The following is a 21,262-nucleotide window of genomic DNA, read 5'->3' as shown; positions in this document are numbered from 1 at the left end:
TCTCCGGCCCCAAAAATACCCTTAGACTCCAGAGGGTTAAATGTTTAATTGGATCAGGTGTTATCAGAGTCATTAGGAGATGATGCAGATTGTGGTCCGGAACATGATCATGATTCTGTGTGCTCTGAACATCATTAACACTCTTTGATGACAGAGCCATATGTCTGAGAGTGTTGAGTATGCTTTTCGAAACCGATGCAGTGGAATTGTCTTGTAGAAAAAGAATGTGAAGTTAAAAATGAAACCTGGTTTCTAGGGTTTATGGTGTAGTAAATATGTGTTTCTGCAGGTGGAGAGGCTCTAGATGAGTGTGGTCTACGTTACCTGCTGGCCATGAGGTTACATACCTGTCTGCTGACATCCCTGCCTCCACTATACAGGATGCAGCTACTTCATCAGGGTAACACACACTCACTTGTATGCACATATACACACATCACCATATTCATACTCTTAGAGTGGTAAGTGGTTCCCTCAGATAAGGTGGTGCTAAAGCTTTTCCAGCAACAGTAAAGGAATCCGGACCCAGCATTGAAGATGGATATGGAGCAAATAACTTTTATGAACATTGTTGATAATTTATGAACATGAATATAAGACATTGGTTTGGTATAATCTTGCAATTTTTTATAATTAAATTAGACTATTGGGATAAAAAACATCTGAATGTGATACAATTTAAAAGTAAAAAGTAAGTAAGTGTGCGTGTGCTTAATTTTGAAGACCAAATATTTCCCCACTTTCAGGAAAAAAAAAAAAAAAATATTGAAAGTGTGACAATGCAAACAGGTCTCCTTAAAGGGGTGGGTTTAGGGTTAGGGGATAGAAAATGTAATTTGGTCAGTATAAAAGTAATAGAAGTCTATTGAAATTCCCCACAATTCACAGAATCCTAACGTGTGTGTGTTCATTTTCTTGCTTGCTTGCCCTGAGTGCTGCATTCATTTGTTGTTATAAAGGAGTGAAAGCCTCATGTATTTCTCTGGTCTTGGTCTTTATACTGAATTTGTGTGTCCAGGTGTCTCCACATGTCACTTTGCATGGGCATTCCATTCAGAGGCTGAGGAGGAGATGCTGAACATGATTCCTGCCATGCAGAGAGGAGATCCGCAGTGGTCTGAGCTCAGGGCGGTGGGTGTTGGCTGGTGGATCAGAAACATTAACACACTGAGGCGGATCGTGGAAAAGGTAAGGCCACTCAAACATACTTGCACACATAGCATTATTTACACAAAATATGTTTTTCCATTGCTTCCCAATCCTGTTTCTGGAGGCCCCTCAACCATACACGTGTGTATCTCATACTCTCTATTTTCTAGTGTACTTTTTATAAAACCGAATAGGTAAGTAACCACTGCTATTAAATAGTAGTGCTCATAAAATTTTTGGAATATTATTGGCTAATAAAAATGTTCCAGAAACAACAACAGCATGAAGATTCAGGAACATTTTCCTGAAGGAGAATCTCATTAACCACTTTTTGAATATTTTGATTTCAGCCTTCAAAGTATTCAAAGTCTAGTGATCTTTTTAATTATTTGTTTGACTTTCACTCTCCATTAAATTAGATTTCTAATGCATTACAATTTTACTTATGTGCATTTCAGTTCGTTTCAGTTAAGTTAAAATTTTATTCCGTTTCTAATAAGATCAGTGTCTGCTCCACCTTAAGTTTAGCTTCAGTTCACTTTGATTTAATTAACATTTCAGTTGACATGAGTTCAGTTTTGTCCATTGCATTTCTTTAAATTTTCATATCAATTGAAATGTCATCTAATTTTACTTAATTTTATATTATCATTATACAGTAAAAAAAAAATATTCAGTTAATTTTAGATCCATTTTTATTATTTAGAATTTTAGATTCGTCCATATCAAGGACGATAACAATAATATAATTTTAAAAATAATTCTAAGCTATAACAATAACAACCCAGAATGATTGCTGGAATCACTTTCAGATCAATTTTTATCAAGCTGATGAATGCTAAAAACACTGACAACCAGATACAGTCCATCCTGCTTTAAAAAGCTTGTGCATTTAAAGTGGCATTTAGAATTACCCAAACCTAATCTTCCATTGGTGTAGACGCTAATATAATTACAGTTATCTTTACAGTTATAGTTCTTGGTGTAAACAGGTCTTTTGAATACTATGCCAGTGGTGATATTATAGTTTACAAATGAAAACTAAATCTCTGCTTCTTTTTTTTTTTGCATTAGGTTGCCAAAGCAGCATTTCAGAGGCATAATGATCCACTGGATGCGGCTCTCTTCTATCTGGCCATGAAGAAGAAGGCTGTTCTCTGGGGTCTCTTTAGGTGCTTTAAACCCTACTGACTCTTATTCATGGGATCCAGTGTTACCTTAACATATCTCCAATGCAGTGTGCTGTTCCCTTGATGCTGTGTTGCTATGAACTCCTAAAATCTCTGTCTGTTTATTTATGTATTGATTTCCATGTAGGTCTCAACATGATGAGAAGATGACCCAGTTTTTCAGCCATAACTTCACGGAGGACCGCTGGAGAAAGGCGGCTTTAAAGAACGCCTTCTCTCTCCTGGGCAAACAGCGCTTTGAGCAGTCGGCTGCATTTTTCCTGCTCGCTGGCTCCCTGAAAGACGCCATTGAGGTCTGCACTGTCCTATTTTAACTCTGCTGAAATTCATTCCCAGGAGAATATAGAAAGTGTGTGTTGTTGATCTCTTAGATGTGGAGTCTGCTTAGTTTGGTTAGGTTTGGTTGTGACGTCATAGACCGTGTGGTCGTCTGTGAAGAGTGGAGTGTGATATAACAGCCCTGAGTGGTTCAGTTTAGTCAAAACATCACAGATAAACTCCCCTGATGGACATATGACTGGTTTAGTGTCCCTTGGGCTGGATGTCTGACAGCACACAGTCAAAACACAGTGATAACACCGCTCCTGAGAGATTACGACTATATGGGTTAAAATCAAATGTGTGGAGCTATATTAGGGAAACAAAGTCGCTCTGCTTCTGTTGTAGTTTATTTTTATTTTTAAAATAGACAGATGAAAAGTCAGATATAATTGTGACTCATGAAACTCATCAAAAAAACGTATGGTCATATTTTACCTCTAAATTCAAAAGAAAAAAGGGGGGGATATATTTAGCAAGAAACTTAAGCCGATTATCAATTTAAAAAAAAAGAGTAAAATGTATAATTATTTTTTACGTTTCAGGTTTTCCAATCAAATACTAGTAAAGTAGTATGTAATGTGTCCAAACCTTTTATACTTGTGTTTTTGAATAACTGTCATTATTTAACTGTCAATGTATATTATAATTTTATGGTATTTCTCGTTAGATTCACACCTATACAGTGATGTTTTCAAGTAGAAAAAAATACTTTATAGTATTTTTCCATATTATGTTAATGAGAATTTTAGGTTAAAGGATGCTTAATTGTGATTAGGGCTGGGTGATATGGCCAAAAAATTAAGTAAAATGTTCCATATTAGTCGATATCGATAATAACCACAATACATTTTTATTTATGTATTATTTATTAAAACTTTCAATTTTAAAGGCAGATTTATGACTGCATCATTGCACACAGTGTTTCTCCTGTTTGTCAGCGCTGTTTCATCTGGCTTTAAACCATTAAATAATACCCTGATCATTATCGTAAATAATTATCGTTATCATTTTATCGCCCTCCTGTGATTTGTGTTTAATGCCATTTTTACAATGCAATAGTGTAAATAAACTTGATATGATTGGTTTATGTTCTTGACATGGTCTGTCTCTCTGATAGGTTTGTCTGGAGAAAATGGAGGACATCCAGCTTGCGATGATTGTCGCTCGTCTTTACGAGGCTGATTACGAGAGTTCCTCCACCTGCCAGGGTATCCTGTACGAGAAGGTTCTCGGCTGCAACAGAGATGGAAGCGGGTTCTCCTGTACCAAACTGCACCCTGACCCGTTCCTAAGGAGCATTGCATACTGGATCATGAAGGACTACACAAGAGCCCTGGACACCTTGCTGGAGCAGATTTACAAAGAGGATGATGAGAACCCTGGTAACGAGACTCTGCATCACAGCAGCTATTGACTGCTTTAATAAAACGGTATCATGATAAATACTTAAAATGTGAATAATAATAATCGCAACATGCAATGCTTAGGAAAGACAGCTAGTGATTTTACACTTATCAACTACTGAGTAAATTTGTAACTAATTATTTTAATAACAGTGTTTGATACAGAACGTTTCTTTTTTTCTTTTTTCTTTTTTAGATGTTCTGGTGAAATCGTGTAATCCTGTTGTCTTTAGTTTCTATAACTACTTGCGTGCACACCCTCTGATTATTCGACGACATTTTGCCAAGCCAGAAGCATCTGCGGTTGTAGTTGGTCTAACATCAGAACGCAACAGTGCAGATGAAATAAACCTTATAGAGCGGAAACTCTTCTTCACCACTGCTAACGCTCACTTTAAAGTAGGCTGCCCACTCCTGGCTCTTGAGGTCTTGTCCAAAATCCCTAAAGTCACTAAGAAAGCGTCTTCTCTGAGTAAGGGCTCTTCTATGGCCAACGTCACTGGTGCCCAGCCACAGGAGAATGGAGGAAAGGCTTCAGATCTCAACTGGGGAGCTCCTGCCCTCTCCAGTCAGTCCTTGGGAGCAGACTCCTCCACCAGACTAGACTGGAGTCAACCGATGGTTAAAATTGAAGATGAGGGTCTACAGTTGGACTGGGGTGACGATAAGGAAGAAGAAGAGGATGAAGAGGGTGGGCTGACCATGAGGAAACCAGAGGTGGAGGATGAGGAGGCTAAAAAGCCATCCAAATCAGCAGCCCTACGGCATGAAGACTCAACGGGCGAGTCTGAAGTGGACGTGATCGCCGAACAGCTGAAGTTCCGAGCCTGTTTGAAGATCCTCATGACGGAGCTGCGGACGCTGGCAACAGGATATGAGGTGGATGGTGGCAAGCTACGATTTCAGCTCTACAACTGGCTGGAGAAAGAAATCGAGGCCACGCACCACATCTGCAACTATAAGGTTGGTGCTCACCATCTCATTGCAAGTTTTCAATCTCAGATTGAGCCTTGATTGGGATTTTGATCAACCAGAATCTCTATATCCCTTTAGATGGTCTATCTCCATATTGTTTTGCATTTTGACAGTGCATGGTGACCAATACTCAGAATTCGTGCTCTGCATTTAACCCATCCAAAGTGCACACACACAGCAGTGAACCCACACAAACCGTGAACACACACCCAGAGCAGTGGGCAGCCATTTATGCTGCGGCGCCCTGGGAGCAGTTGGGGTTTCAGTGCCTTGCTCAAGGGCACCTCAGTCGTGGTATTGCCGGTCTGAGACTCAAACCCACCACCCTAGGGTTAGGAGTCAAAGTCTCTAACCACTAGGCCACGACTTCCCCTCGACTTCTTCTAGTGTATCTTAATATTAAAAATACACAAGAAATTTACATTGTATATTTTCTAAATTAATGTTAGATCTTCTTGTAAATGGTTGATCTGTGCAGATGTTTCATTTTGATTCCGTTTAATCTAAATATCATAACTGGACCTTCCAGTGAAAATGACTCTGGGGACGAATGCAGGACTTCTCCACTTCAACCAAGTCCATGCTTTATTTAATTGAAGCCAATATCTTTTCCATAAATGAACACAAGGAATAATATTTAGTTAATTTATATGCAAAGTATTAATATATAATAATACACCGCAATACAGGTATGTAACTGCATGCATTATTACTTCAGCATTTAATGAATGTAAAATACCATACAGAGATGTCTGTGAATGATGAATTATGTTGTGAGTAATTGATTTAAATGGACAGTTAAAAATACCTGAATCATTAGAATGAATTGAACTGCTGAAGTTTAACTCCAAGTCCCAATTAAAATCTGCTAGAAAGAACTAAGTTATTGTACCGAAAGTCTCGGAAACTGAATTCCTCAGAAGTACATTAAAGGGGGGGTGAAATGCTTGTTTTCTCTCAATATCCTGTTAATCTTGAGTACCTATAGAGTAGTACTGAATCCTTCATAACTCCAAAAAGTCTTTAGTTTTATTATATTCATAAGAGAAAGATAGTCTGTACCGATTTTTCCCGGAAAAACACGACAGGCTGGAGGCGTGACGTGTGGGCGGAGCTAAAGAATCACGAGCGCGAGTAGGCTTTTGCGTTGAGAGTGTCTGGAAGCTGTGACACAGATCCAGAGGCTGAAATTTAACAAGAGCAGCATCAGCAAAGGCGTCTCTATGTGGTATGTACTAAAACTGTATATATTTGCTTTTTGGAAAATGACTAAGTTCCACTTTATGTCGTCTTTTTTTTTTTTAAGCTGTACATGTGGAAAGTGCAGTTTGATGACAACATCGCATGTTGTTTACTTGATGTGCTTACGCGCCGATAGCTAAGTTAACAACACAGAGATATTTGAAGCAGTTTTACTCACCGCATGCGGTTCCAACACACGATCATGACCCTTTTTCGTTGGGACTGCATTATCCTTAAGAAATAAACGATGTGCAAACCCGGTGTCAAACTGGGCCTTGTTTGTAAAACAAGCATCTTCGAAATGCAGGGAACAAACAAAAACACTTGCACAACTCCGTTGATGCTCTGTAAAAATAAACTCCATCCACTGGTCCCTTAATGCTGTTTTTTTTTTTGGTAATCTGTGCAGGGTTGTCTTGCCCTGGCAACCAAAAACACACTTCTGTGACATTTCGCGACGCTCTCGCTCTGATCAGTGAATGTCTGTGCTCAGCCTCTCAGTGGGCTGCTATACGCGCGCTCTTCCGGCAGAAGTGCCCCTTAGGACCCATATAAGGAAATTCCGCTCCATCTAACGTCACACAGAGCCATACTCGAAAAAAACGTTCCGAAACTTGTGACAAACCGGAAGGAGTATTTTTGGTGTAACAGTGTAAAAAACTCAGTATGCATGAAATAGCATTTCACCCCCCCCTTTAAACTGATAGCAAAATCCATGAAGTTGATTAATTGTATTTCCAACAACATATTATTCAAACCTGAATAAACATTCAATATATTGGTCATCCCTGATCTGTTTGGGATATTCTGATATGTCAGTTTGAAGGAAAAGTAGCGGCAGGTCAGCTGGAGAAGTGGGGTGAAGATGGTTCTCTGGACCTGGAAGACTTACAATTCCAGGGTGAAGTAGGTGCGTACGAACGTCATCAGATGGAGCGACGGCGCCTGCAGGCCAAGCAGCTGCATGCAGAGAGGAGGAAAGCCTGGCTGAGAGATAATCAGGCTCTGCTCAGAGTCTTCCTCAGTTACTGCAGTCTACACGGAGCCAAGGGTGGAGGAGTGACGTCTGTCAGGATGGAGCTTCTCTTCCTGCTGCAGGAATCTCAGCAAGTGTGTCCTCACATGATGGTCCAACATGTTGATTGATTTATATTGTGATTGGTTGGTTGAGTGTGTTCTCATGTTATTTGTTGGTTGGGTGACCTCAGGAAATGACAGTGAAGCAGCTTCAGTCACCACTCCCCCTCCCCACCACTCTGCCCCTGCTGTCAGCCAGCATCGCTCCCACCAAGACGGTCATCGCCAACCCCGTCATGCATCTCAGAAACCACATACATGATATCCTCTACACCATTGTCCAGATGGAGGCTCCACCACACCCAGACATACTGGACGACCGGGTAAGAGACACACAAACAGACTCCCTCACAAATAGAAATATTGTAAAAAGACTCTGTGTGTGTGTATGTGTATGATTCTGCTAATATGTGCATGTTTATTTCAGGTGAATGCTTTACACACACTCGCTGCTTCTCTATCGGCCTGTATCTACCAGTCGCTGTGTGACAGCCACAGCTACAGGTACAAACATCCCCCAACTGAAAAAATTACACTGATCTTAAAATGCTTCTAAAGATGTTGTACCTGCTTAGATTGTCTGACTGTTCTGAATGGCATACCATTCTTGTAACTCATAAACGCAGTCATTGACATATGCCTTCCTTCGTGTGTGTGTGTGTTCAGCAGTCAATCGGAGGCCAATCAGTTCATGGGGATGGTGTATCAGGGGCTGTTACTGAGCGACAGGCGTAGACTTCGCACTGAAAGCATCGAGGAACATGCAACACCCACCTCTGCCCCTGCACAGTGGCCAGGTAACACACATCAGATATGACTCAACAGAACACATGCAGAGAAATGGACAGACGGACGGATAGTCATTTGGGCTTTATAGTAATGTCCACCGCGGGACCGTGGCGCGGGTGCCGCCTCGGTTCTGCTGCTTGCCGTGTCCCGTGTGAAGAGGCTCACACGGGGCACAGCGGGAGGTAGGGTCATAGCACTGCTGCAGCATTCTCTCATCATTTTGGGGTGTTTTGTCATTGTTTTGTTTTGACATTGTATGTTACAATTGTAAACTTAAATTCTGAACCTTTAAAGCAGGGTCTAAAAATGTATATGGTCTTTTTTATTAAATCAATTTTATACGTATTATACATTTAATCAAAGGATCCTACAAGCACTTAAATTGTTCCCTCTTTACACAAAAAATAGTTCATTAACATTGAATGTTACAGGGACTGATTATTGCAAATGAGGATCCCACTGTGTTCTGGTTATTTTAATGTATTTATTTATTGCTAAGGTTTGCATATGGTGGTGTGTTCTTAACGACAGCTTTCCTAAAAATATATCCTATTCCAAAAATAAGAAATATCCCAATATATCGCCTTGCTTACAGTATCACAGTGCATTACAACATATCGTACCGCAACCCATGTATCGTGATACGTATCGTATCACCAGATTATTGGCAATACACAGCCCTAGCTTATTGTGGAGAGAAGATATGATTGGATATGTGGACAGATAAGTGGATGGATGAACGGAGAGAGTGGCTGGATTGATGGATGGAGGGGCAAATAGATGAAGGATGCACTGGATGGACAGAACGTTGGATGGCTGGATGAATGAACAGTTAGGTGGAGGATAGATTGATTGATGGAAATATGGATGTATAGAAGGATCCAAGAACAAACAGATACAGGATATATGCCTGGATAGGCAGAAATACTTTTTTTTTCACCTTTTAACCATCACTGGCTCATTGTGTATGTTTTCTTCCTCTCACAGGTGTGTCGTCTCTGATCAGTCTGCTGGCGTGTGCTCAGGGTGATGATCACATTAGTTTGAAGGTCATGTTGTGTGAGGCAGTAGTGGCTGTTTATCTCAGTCTGCTGATTCACGGTCTTGGCACACACTCTGGGAACGAGCTCTTCCGGCTGGCCGCTCATCCCCTCAACAACCGCATGTGGGCCGCTGTGTTTGGGGGAGGAGCCAAACTTATTGTCAAACCCAAGCGTCCATCTGAAATCACTCCAGGTGAGTATTTTGCTGCCTTCTGTTTGTTGGTGTCCTGTCACATCTGTAAAGAAACATCTGTTTTAAATGTCTTGAAAACAGTGTCTGGGTCCTGCAGTACATAATCAGATTTCCTTCCTTGTTAGCTGCTCTCAAGGCAGCAGGGTCTGAGGGGTCAGAGGGTATAAAGGTCAGAGTTTCTGACCCACCAACCCTGACGGTCAATCAAGAACCGTCTCAGACTGAGGCTGCTAACAATAGTAACACAACTGTGGAAACAGCACAGCCAGAGAGCTGTGAGTAAAAGCTCAGAGGCACTTCCTCCACACAGGAACAGAAAATGAGAGGAATGATGGACTTCCAGTGTTTCATTTAGCACATAAGTCCAGTGATTAGATATATTGGTAACACTTTTACAATTGCTAGATTTGCTACATTTTAAATGACAACAAATTATAGAAGTATAACCATAAATATTTTCAGTAAGGGTTCATGTGTTAACTACTTATGTTAACATGAACTAACAATGAAAACGGCTTCTAAAGCATTTATTAATCTTAGTTAATGTTAATTTTAACATTTACTAATACAATGTTTCTGCTTTATTCATACATTATTCATTTTATAGATAGATAGATAGATAGATAGATAGATAGATAGATAGCCAATCAAAACAGCATGTGGGTGGAGTATTTCTAAAGAAGGCTTTAACCCCCCTACACCTTGTCCATCAGTGGGGTATAAGCCTCTTTTAAGGTGGTCAGACGCCCCCCCCCCCAAACTGTAATCCTCACCCTAATTATAGATTAGAAAGGATTAGAAAAAAATAGTGCATGAAGCCCCTAGATATGACTACATCATTTGGAACTAATGGGTCACTTTTATTTGTGTGCACTCACAATATAAACAAAATGTGCTCTTGTAAAATAAAGAAAACAAACAGGGTGTGCTTTTTGCAATCTCGTTCTCTGTGAACAGAAGCCCTTCACAATAATGAACCGAAACTCTGTAAATACTTGCCTCACAGTCTAAAGAAAGCTTTTAATTACTACTATAAAATGCAATAGTTCAAATCGAAGACAAAAACTCTTTCATTACGTAATCCATAAGGATGCGTTTTTCTCTAAATGGTGGTCAAATGAAGAGATGGCGAGACCGTTTTCTTGAGTGTTCACATAAAAACAGTTGGTTTATATTATATATAGTCTTATATAGGCTATTAGGTGAATGTAAATGGTTGAGAAACAAAATGCACGTGTAATGCTATATTAGATCCGTGCATGAGATATAAATAAACCTAGAAAAACCTGCTGCTTTCTGTCATTACTGAAATTGAAGTAGCTACTGTTAATTTGTATTTTGTTTTTGTTTGTGCTATTGCTTGTGATTTATTTATTTGTTCTTATTTTATTATTTACTATTTACTTGTGTTTTTTAGTTAAAATAAATTAAATTCTGAGTTTGAGTTTGAGTACATGTGATTAATGGTACTGACACCACAGCTGGAAAAATCCTAAAGGAAACACTGTATATTATTAAAATCTAAATTTATATCATTGTATAATTTAAAATATTTGAGCTAAGATGACCTACCAATAAACAGTTGTATTTTTATTAGCTAATTATTTTTATCTAAAATTAACTAACAATGAACCTTATTAGTGTTACCCATGTATTCTAGATGGCAGGACTTATCTATCATTCAATGCCTGTTCATGTGTGGAGAGGTGCTGCGTGCGTTTGCAGTGATGTTTGTTCTTTTTTTATGTCACATTTCATTAATTGTTAATTCATCTGTCTGCTTTTTCACATGTCTTTTTTGTGTTTGTGTGTATAATTTACTTTTATGTTTAATTTTCATCTCATCATCTCATATGTGTTTGTGTGTATGTGTGACCATCACAGCCAATTTGGAGTCATACAGACAGACAGCGCTCCAGTCTGAGAATACACCAGGTAGACACACTCCCTTCTCTTGCCTCTTTGTTCAGCATTTTAGCCTGTTTTGAAAACTAGTGTAGATTTAGGTGCATGTCTGTGTGTGTTTGTCTATGTGTGTGTGTGTGTGTGTGTGTGAGAGAGAGAGAGAGAGAGAGGTAGCCGACCTCCCCTCTGCGTGTAGAGATGTGGTGAGTGCCTCAGGCTCAAGTGCACACCAGCTGTCTAAGGTCAACATGCAGAGAGTTTGTTCTGTTCTCTGTCTGTCTGAACTGATGAGACCTTTGTTGTGAAACCAGGTTTTATTATACTTATTTTTTCCAAGGGCATATTGTAGAAAACAGTAAGATTACATGACTTTGTTTATAAGCTGTTTACTGATGTTTTACCTTTTATTTTACCTCTCTCTATTTAACTCTTTTGGTTAATTTCCACATTTAGTTTATTTTCTAATTTAAGTTTTTAATCTAATATTTATATTTTATTTCTTCTTTTTTTTATTACCATTCCTTCATTCTAAACGGAAAGGTTGTAAATCATTGAATATTGCACCGTTAATTTTCTGTAAATCCATAATCTAGTGTTTCCAAACTGGTAAGTGCTTCTGGTGTCACATAAAAGCACCACATTTATAAAAAAGTATAAAATACCCCAGTGATTAAGATTTTGTATTCAAACTTGTCGGCTCGTGGCATTTCGTCAAGGTGTCGTCTGGCAGCACTTTAAAAAGAAGATCCTTTGATCAACAAAGTAAATTCATCTGTCTGTTTCCCTAGCAGCTCTTTGTTTCAAAATAAATAACACACACACACACACACATTCTCGCACTCACAGACTCTTGCCGCAATACTTTCTCTTTGAACATGACTTCTGAAAGATGATGTTTTGAGGAGTTTCTTCTCTTCCGATTTCTCCTCCTTTACATTTGAGATAAACTTTCCACACTATCAGAATCAAAACGTGCTTTAAATGCTAATGAGACGCCCTTCAGCTCAAAAGAAAACACATCAACACAGAGATAGAGAGAGACTCTTCATAAACCAAACCACATATATACCACTTGTGACATTTAAAAACAAGTAATATGTTTTAAAAACACAACTTATTTTATTAATTATTATTATCATATAATTATTAATTGTTATTAAGCATGTTATTGTATTTGTTATTTAGTTGTACCTGATGAAGTGAAACAGGATAACAGGGAAGGTTTGTTTTCTTGACAGTGTGCTGTGGCGTGTGTATGTGTTTGAGGAGTTTGTTATCATGACATACTATCTGTAAGTTAACAGGGACCCTCTCAACTTTATTACCGTATTTTTCAGACTATAAGTCGCACCTGAGTATAAGTCGCATCAGTCCAAAAATACCTCATGATGAGGAAAAAAACATATATAAGTCGCACTGGACTATAAGTCGCATTTATTTAGAACTAAGAACTAAGAGAAAACATGACCGTCTCCAGCCATGAGAGGGCGCTCTATGTCTTCAGTGTAGACTACAGGAGCACTGAGCTGCATAGAGCGCCCTCCCGCGGCTGTAGACGGTAATGTTTTCTCTTGGTTCATGTCTCTTAGTTAAAGGTGCTGTAGGGAACTTTTGTAAAAAAATATTTTTTACATATTTATTAAACCTGTCATTATGTCCTAACAGTAGAATATGAGACAGATAATCTGTGAAAAAAATCAAGCTCCTCTGGCTCCTCCCAGTGGTCCTATTGCCATTTGCAGAAACTCCATCGCTCCCGGTAAAAAATAACCAATCAGAGCTGCGGTCCGTAACTTTGTTTGTGTTCAAAATGTAGAAAAATGTATATAATAAGCGAGTACACCATGAATCCATTTTCCAAACCGTGTTTTTGGCTTGTCCTGAATCACTAGGGTGCACCTATAATAAGTGTTTATATTCTGACTATTTTAGATTGCTTCAGGGATACCGCGGCGGAGTAACCCAGTACCTTTATGATTCTTCATAGACATAAACAGAGAGAAGTAGTTCGGGCTACGATGTTCTTCCGCAAGACGCAAGCAGTTCTGTTTATTAACCGCTAGAGCGTCAAAAGTTCCCTACCGCAGCTTTAATTTCTCTCGGTTCATGTCAAATTAATTTTTATAAATAAGTCGCACCTGACTATAAGTCGCAGGACCAGCCAAACCATGAAAAAATGTGCGACTTATAGTCCGGAAAATACGGTACTCATGAACCAGCTGCACGGCCTGCTGTGAAGCTCAATCAAATGATCGACCACCTGTTGATAGTAGATGTGTTTAATCATGGTCGCCTTCTCTTATTTCAGGATAAGTTTGTGTTCAGACAGGATTATTTTCATAGCTTCTCTAACTTCTGCTCTGTCGGTTTATTGGCATGACTTTTTTTTTACGTTTTTAAAATATTTTACCTCTGGCTGTGTTTGGAAAGGGCAGTAACTTACTGCTTACTACATACTACGCAGTTTATACTTGCTGCTAGGAGTCAGCAAATGGCGGCCACCTATCATTTAGAAAATACAAATGTAATATTAAGCATTTTTTAATCAAATTTTGTCAAGAAAGAGATTGCCGTGAAAAGTCAGATTCATTTGTGAAACTGGAAACAAAAGGTTGAATTGAGTGAATAGCGTTGTTGATTTAGTATTTTTCGCAGTGCACGTACTGCATATTATTATTTTTTTTCCTGAAGTAGCAGCTAGTATGCCATTCCAAACATAGCTCTTTTAATTTTTTTCATGATGTATGAGTACTGTAAGTGTCTCTTACTCTCTGTTTCTCTCTCTCCTCCAGCATTACCTCCCCCAACCCCTCCCGCTGAGGATGTGGACCGACAGCGACGCAGGTTTAACATGCGCATGCTTGTTCCTGGACGTCCCGTTAAAGAGACTCCTGCCACACCTCCTCCCATCCCTGTAGAACGGCCCACCTATAAGGAGAAATTCATTCCACCTGAGCTCAGCATGTGGGATTACTTTGTGGCCAAAGTGAGACTGCATCTACTGTACATAAAAAAAAATATGCACTGTATATACAAAAACATTAGCTGTTTTTTGTTCCAAGTACACATTTTCATCAGTTTATAAACCTGAAGAGCAATTATCAGGGAGTCTGACTCATTGCTCACTGTCAGTGTGAATGTGTTTGTGTTTCCTCCAGCCTTTCCTTCCTCTCTCTGACAGCGGGGCAATGTATGATTCAGATGAGAGCGGTGGTAGTGACAATGAGGATGATGATGATGCCTTCCTCTCAGACACACAGATGACTGAACACTCTGAGCCAAACTCCTACAGGTGAGATTATAACCATCAAAAAAATTTCAGAAGGATTGTTACAGAACTTTCAAGTAAAACTAAGATAAGGAACATTTATTGGGATGCATTTGTAAGCTGAAATAAGAATCAAGTCAACCTTCATGCAAACTTCCATTCTTGAAAATGTATGCAAGTTGTTTGTGAAGACATTATTATGTATATTGCTGTATTTATCGTGATGGATTTTATGAACGATTTGCACAGGAATGCATTCTGCATGTATTTCATGAATTATGTTATTTTTAAACTCTCTATTTTTATGAATGAGCTAAAGAGATCTTGCTGCTGAAACTGCCTTTTTTAAATTGTATTACAATGAACTAAAGTTATTTTTGTGTTTGGTGACTGACATTGGTCCTGTGTGCACCAGAATACATGTGCTTAGTGTGTCATGAAAGTGTGTGGACTGAAGGATGTTTGTGTGTTCGCAGTTGGTCTCTGATCCGTCTAGTGATGGTCAAACTTGCCCTGCACAATGTCAAGACATTCCTGCCCCTGACAGGACTGGACTTCACAGGTGCATGAGTAGTAGAAATGTACCCTTAACATGCTCAGACTTTTTAGAAAGTAAACTAAAAAATCCACTTCCATTTCGTGTGCCTCTTTTTGTTTTCTTAGAGTTGCCAGTGACGTCTCCCCTGGCCAATGCTGTGCTGAAGACACTGGAAAACTGGGAACAGATTCTCTTGGAAAAAATGAACAAATTTGATGGCCCTCCACCAAACTACATCAACGCCTACCCCACAAACCTGAGTGCAGGGGGAGGACCAGCTATACTCCGACACAAAGCCATGCTAGAGCCAGATAACACACCGTTCAAGTGAGTATTTGCTCCAGATGTCTCCTTTAAATCAAAGACTTACTGAATCTTTAAAGAATTATGTATATGTATATACAACTGTACATCTGTTTTTTGTTTTTGTTTTTTCGCTTCAGGTCAAAGCACCGCTTCTCCTTCCCTGCTCGCCGTCTATGGCATTTTCTGGTCAAACAGGAGATGCTCCAGGAGACTTTGATTCGTTACATCTTCACAAAGAAAAGGAAGCAGAGTGAGGTAACTACAGAAAACGGGGTGGGACCAGACACTGACAGAATAAATGGGGCGCAAGAGATTTTAAAAAGGCAGGACCAGTCATAGTCATGTGACCACCCAGCATCAGTTACGTCGATTCATTTCCATTAAAAAATACTCTCTCATGGACTCATGAGATCCATCTATCTGTCCAAAGTATGTGATTTCAGATGCAGTCTAAAGCCCTATTCGGGCGGGACTAGTACTTTGTACTAGGTACTTTGTGATTTTTATTTCCCGTGCAAATCTGAATCCCATCCAAATATGAATGTCTGTGATTGCAGAGAATTTCACAGCATGTTTTCTTGTGTGAATGGTAAACTACCATAGACACTCTTACTACTGTGCACATTTTTGATTCTTTGGCCTCCCAGCAAAGAAATAAAAAAAATAACAATAATACAACCAAAAGCCAAATCACGTAAACTGTTAAGACTTGGCTACTGTAATATCAGCATTAGGTAAGATTACTCACCTTCATTTCTGCAATGTTTTAATTACATGTGTACCTTTATGAATATTAAACATGGATTTACTACAAATAAATAAAATAAAATAAAAATAGCTAAACAAAAGTTACCATGGTTTTCACCAACATTTAGGCAGCTGTTAGGTTGGGCCAGATGAAAGGTAATGCAGTAGGCGGGGCCAGAGTGAAGGCATTGAATAGGCGGAGCCTAAGTGCAGCAATGAAAGCTTTGGAGGGAAGTTGGGAAATGAAAGAGGTGGAACAAGAATGAGTTGCCTGAATAAAAAATATTAAAAAGACTTGGTTTTACTTTTTTTTTTTTTAGTTTTAAATTGGTGCTAAAGGGAACTTCGAGATTCAGCTTGTTTTTTTTTTTTATCAAATAAATATTGAACTTTTGTAAGTGGCCATCTTTTTATGTTGAGCGTAAGTACTGACACAGATGCTGGAGGGAATGTGCATGCTATCTCAAGACCATCTCTCTCTGTTAGAGCTCCAAATGAGATTCATTTTTGTCTTTATTATTTAATTTGTTTTTCTCCATCTGTTTGTCATTCGTGCATGTGTTTTGTGCTGTGCCCCGTGTGTGTTGTTAATGTGTATGTGTGTGCTGTGGTGTGTATTGTGTAGTCTTTAGATGATCATGTGGACCGCCTCATACAAAACTGCGTTACTGGAGCTCGAAAAAACAACAAGGTACTGAGACACTCAACGGGACTCGCCTCTCTGTGAAACCCTCTCAAAGCTTTGGGCTTCTGTCATCTGTTAACCTGCTGTGACCTCACACACATATACACACACACAAGTCTTTTTCTTTCCTCACATCCCCTAACTTGTCTGGCTCGGCACTGCTCTTCCTCACTAACCGCCAGTGGTTAACCAATCGGACCGGATTCTGCTTCTGACACCATGTTTAGAAAATCAAGTAATAACTGTGATTAAGTAATGTTTTGTCCTCTTAGGAGGTGTGTACATGGTCTCAACTGCATGTTAGCAGTCTTTCTGCTGTTGCTGCTGTGTGTGTGTGGATTATGTGTGTGTGGCCGATTATTTTAAAAAACTGCAGTGCAGCTTAACAGACTAATACGAGTGTGTATGTGTGTTTTGTTACAGGTGGAGGCTGATATGGGTTACCCGGGAGGCAAAGCGAAAATCATCCATAAAGAATCCGACATCATCATGGCGTTTGCCATTAACAAGGTAAGGGCATTTCTACTGTATCTGTAGTTCTATTATAGAGACAGCGGCTCTGTTAATGGCCTTTAAGTCAGTTTTCAAAGTCCGTTATTTTTCATCTAGTCTATTTATATTTAGCCTCAAATCAGTGTTATGCTGTGTTCACACCGAACGTGAATAGAGCGTCAAATTAGTAGTTTGTAATTACTAGTTTGCCACTTGAACATTTTGAATGCATTCGCGCGTCAAGAGTGAAATAGACATGCATAGAAAGCAAGAGTTTGAAGTGAAATTGACGTGTGTCTGAGGCGAAATCCGCTTCTTGATCGAGCACTCAGGTCTTTTCCAGTTTTTCCTGCACACTTCCTCTGAATAAACACACTGTCTTGTTAGCGAAAAGTAGCTGTAGGCTATATTAGGGGGAAAATAGTTGTGAAAAACGGCGGGAAGGAAGCGGGTCGATAAACATGTACATGACTCAAAAGTTAAGTGTCTATTTACAACACACTCTTCCAAGTGAGGTCCTTTTTATTCCTGTCTTGTGTCATATAGCTCCGGGTGACTGCTCACTGACAACATCAGTCATTCCTCCATGTTGAATGAGTGACTCCTAAGCAGGCTCCTGATTGGTTAATGCGGCGGGAATTGACACCAAAGTAAAAAAATTTCAACTCGGGCGGCAGATCGAATTCGCGTCAAACGCTAAATGCACAAAAAGCAACATTCTCGTGTAACGCGGGTATCGTGCCAGACGCTCAATTCACACCATTGATGAGGCGAATTCGCGTCTGCCGCGCCGTGCTAAACGCCTCATTCATTCAACGCGTCTTTACATTGACTTAACATTTAAATAATTCGTGCCAGATGCTCTATTCGCATTTGGTGTGAACACAGCATTATATATAATATAACTACAGTGTTCCTGTAGCTCAAGTGGTAGAGGTTGGGGGTTCAAATCCCAGGGAACACATTAGGAGAAAATTGTTAGCCCGAATTCAATATAAGTCGCTTTGGATAAAAACGTCTGCTAAATGCACAAATTTAATTTAATTTTAATTTTTAAAATCAGTTTAAACTCAAATCAAACTTCTTTATCTATAATTAGATATTAAGTTAAATTTGAAAGATTTTTGTGGAGTGAGGAGAACTGAAGTACATATTTATTTCCCTATGTTTTATAGTTATTTCTGAATGGAATGTTAAAATGCAACTTAAAATACACAAATGTGAATTTTTTTTCTGTAAACAATGCTATTTTAATTTCTACACTCAGAAGTAAACTTTTTTTTATTTCAAAGGAGGAATAAGTGTTTTAATGTCCCATTTAATTTGTGTTTGTGTTTGTTTTTGTTTTTTTCTCTTAGGCTAACACTAATGAAATAGTGCTGGCGTCCACTCATGATGTCCAGGAAGTGGACGTGTCCACGTTGCTCGCAGCTCAGCCTTACACCTGGATCGGAGAGGACTTTGACAAGGAGTCTCGCAGGTTTGTCACCTGTCTGTGTGTGTTTGATTCATTCAGCTCACAGATTTGAAGGGACTGTGATGAACATCTTGTTTTCTCTGTGTAGTTCTGATGATGTGGATTACCGCTCGTCGCACACCAACATCGCCCAGGCCAGTGCTGGTCCCTTTGCCCCCCAACAAATGGCAGCATCGTCCTCCATGCCATGGCTGGGCAGCGGACAGACCAACATGGGTGCCAGTGTGGTATGTTAGTCAGACTGTTTTCTGTGACGTGAACAATGTTAGCAAATAAACTTAGGGGAAAAATGTATACTAACCACTAATCAAATAAGCAGATTTGTGACAGGTCTGTTGAAATCTTTTGTACAGTCGGTCATTTTTTTTTGCTTCCACTGGGGCTCTAGATGATTAGATGATTCATAAAATCCTGCTGGAAAGCATGATCATCAGATTTTCTTGCAGATTTTCATGCAGCGTCAGCAGTAGAAGATGAAAAAACAAACAAACACCTGAAATAAATTCAGATCCATGTTTCTTTTTAGTGCAGCTTTCTAAAACTTTACAACTTTTCTCACATAGTTGTAATGTAGAGGGTTGTATTAAATGTGGGAAAGCCCGGGAAAATGCGGGAGAACCCCACTGTACATATGCACACATGCAGATTCATGCTGGCCACATTCCCACAGAGCTGCATCCGCCAATGAAGAACGGCTTCTCAGTGTTTTCTTTTGGCTGCTATCAGCAGAACACAAACAGTGAGTCTTGGTCTCAACAGAGCTCTTGATGAGTCTGTATTGAACTGATAAGAGCATTTGGAGGTAGCGGAGTAAACCGCAGACAGTCCGAGCGGCCCAAGGTACAGACCTGCGTCATCACATCAGCCTCCACTCTTGTTCTCATTCACAGCTGATAAAGATGACCCGATGGAGTTGGCGAGGCTACTTTCAAACTAGCTTTCTAAGTTCTACATGCTGCTAATTAATTCAAGTAGTTCAGCTTCAGACAAATTATCGTTTTGAATGTGTAGTTAGCTAACAGAAGATCTGATCTGGTATCACATGGTAATGATACTGTCATTGATTTGTGTAATTCATGGTACATTTTCAGTGAACAATCCAAGTGAATCTTTCACTAAATCATACTATAGAATACTGTAAATTGTATTGTTAAATATTAAGAATCTTATTTGTTTGAGAAGGCATCTCTCATGTGTTGAACTGTGTGTGTAATTTGTGTCAGATCATGAAGAGGAATCTGAATAACGTGAAGAGAATGACATCTCATCCCATCTATCAGTACTGTGAGTGTCTCCTTATTTCACACACAAACTGTAAAGTTTTGAGGATACTCCTGTTTGACTTCTTTGTCATGTTTTCAGACATGACGGGAGCTCAGGACGGCAGTGTGAGGATGTTTGAGTGGAATCGTCCACAGCAGCTCATCTGTTTCAGACAGGCTGGAAACGCTCGAGTCACACGCCTCTATTTCAACTCACAGGGCAACAAGGTATCGAAGCATGTGTTACCAAAATTAGTAAACCTTATAACCAAGTGACTTATTTTTTATTTTATTTTACTTTTTAAAATTAAGTCACTTTTATTACTAGACATGCACTACAGTTCAAAATATTGGCTCAGTAAGCTTCTAAATAAATACTTTTAATTCAGCAAGGATGCATTAATTTGATAGAAAATTTACAGATGGGACATTTATGGGCCATTCTAAAGAATTGGTGCATACTGCTGTCTCACAACAAAAAAACATATTTAAAAATCATTTAAGTATCTAAATCTTAAATGTTCACTAAGATGCTTCTATTATCAATAATATTTAAAATATTAGTAAGCTTTATATATATATATATATATATATATATATATATATATATATATATATATATATATATAAAGCATTATTTATTGGGTACTTTCAGTTGGGAGGTGGCTTTCCCAAACCCTAACCCCTGAATTTCAACATATGAAAATTATATTGAAATAATTAATTTGTTTATTTATTTATTTTGCAGTCATTACCGAAACATGAAATGTTTTGTCAAAAATAAAGTATACTGAATTATCAACTTAGATGTTCTGATTGATCTGATTTTGAATAGTGTCTATTCAGATTAATGAATCCCTAACTTTGAAATCAGTATGATCATTTTTTATTTTTTTTTGCCTTTTACAAAGAAAACCTTCAAAATAAAACAAATCTTATAAATTACACTTGAAATATTGTTCAAAAATTTAATTGTTATTGACTTACCTCTGAATTTTAATAAAATAGCAAAAATAAGGAAAAAATCTTAATAGGTCTATATAAACCTTTTAATTAAATTATTCTTACGGTTTTTCGGTAGTAACAAATTTGAGGAGATTCCAAAACTTTTGAAAATACAATGAGAATTAACTGCACAGTTACTAGAAATGTGTACGTTAAATATTATACAGTTTGAATACATACAAACAGAGTTTCCAA

The 21,262-nt window shown here is 38.7% G+C and overlaps 1 protein-coding gene across 6 annotated transcripts in view; it reads left to right on the top strand.

Moving 5' to 3' along the window:
- Positions 1–21,262, top strand: part of LOC113118577 (dmX-like protein 2) — a 65,683-nt gene that overhangs the window by 38,686 nt on the left and 5,735 nt on the right. The window contains exons 19-41 of one of the 6 annotated variants that reach the window (XM_026287853.1): positions 290–400; positions 1,019–1,188; positions 2,224–2,321; positions 2,467–2,632; positions 3,778–4,042; positions 4,260–5,026; positions 7,100–7,390; positions 7,489–7,680; positions 7,785–7,861; positions 8,027–8,154; positions 9,134–9,382; positions 11,267–11,317; positions 14,080–14,273; positions 14,446–14,579; positions 15,032–15,117; positions 15,219–15,420; positions 15,537–15,654; positions 16,772–16,837; positions 17,255–17,341; positions 18,682–18,803; positions 18,889–19,027; positions 20,024–20,084; positions 20,163–20,290. In XM_026287853.1, coding sequence (XP_026143638.1) covers positions 290–400; positions 1,019–1,188; positions 2,224–2,321; positions 2,467–2,632; positions 3,778–4,042; positions 4,260–5,026; positions 7,100–7,390; positions 7,489–7,680; positions 7,785–7,861; positions 8,027–8,154; positions 9,134–9,382; positions 11,267–11,317; positions 14,080–14,273; positions 14,446–14,579; positions 15,032–15,117; positions 15,219–15,420; positions 15,537–15,654; positions 16,772–16,837; positions 17,255–17,341; positions 18,682–18,803; positions 18,889–19,027; positions 20,024–20,084; positions 20,163–20,290 — 3,902 coding nt within the window. Of the gene's footprint in view, positions 1–289; positions 401–1,018; positions 1,189–2,223; positions 2,322–2,466; positions 2,633–3,777; positions 4,043–4,259; positions 5,027–7,099; positions 7,391–7,488; positions 7,681–7,784; positions 7,862–8,023; positions 8,155–9,133; positions 9,383–11,266; positions 11,318–14,079; positions 14,274–14,445; positions 14,580–15,031; positions 15,118–15,218; positions 15,421–15,536; positions 15,655–16,771; positions 16,838–17,254; positions 17,342–18,681; positions 18,804–18,888; positions 19,028–20,023; positions 20,085–20,162; positions 20,291–21,262 lie in introns of all 6 variants that reach the window. The other 5 variants (XM_026287852.1, XM_026287854.1, XM_026287855.1 and 2 more) reach the window with 5 other exon arrangements.

The sequence above is a fragment of the Carassius auratus genome, chromosome 18 (assembly GCF_003368295.1).
Source record: "Carassius auratus strain Wakin chromosome 18, ASM336829v1, whole genome shotgun sequence".
In the NCBI taxonomy this organism is placed as follows: Eukaryota; Metazoa; Chordata; class Actinopteri; order Cypriniformes; family Cyprinidae; genus Carassius; species Carassius auratus.
Note: the sequence above shows the minus strand (reverse complement) of the source record. Positions and strands in the feature narration are given on the sequence as shown.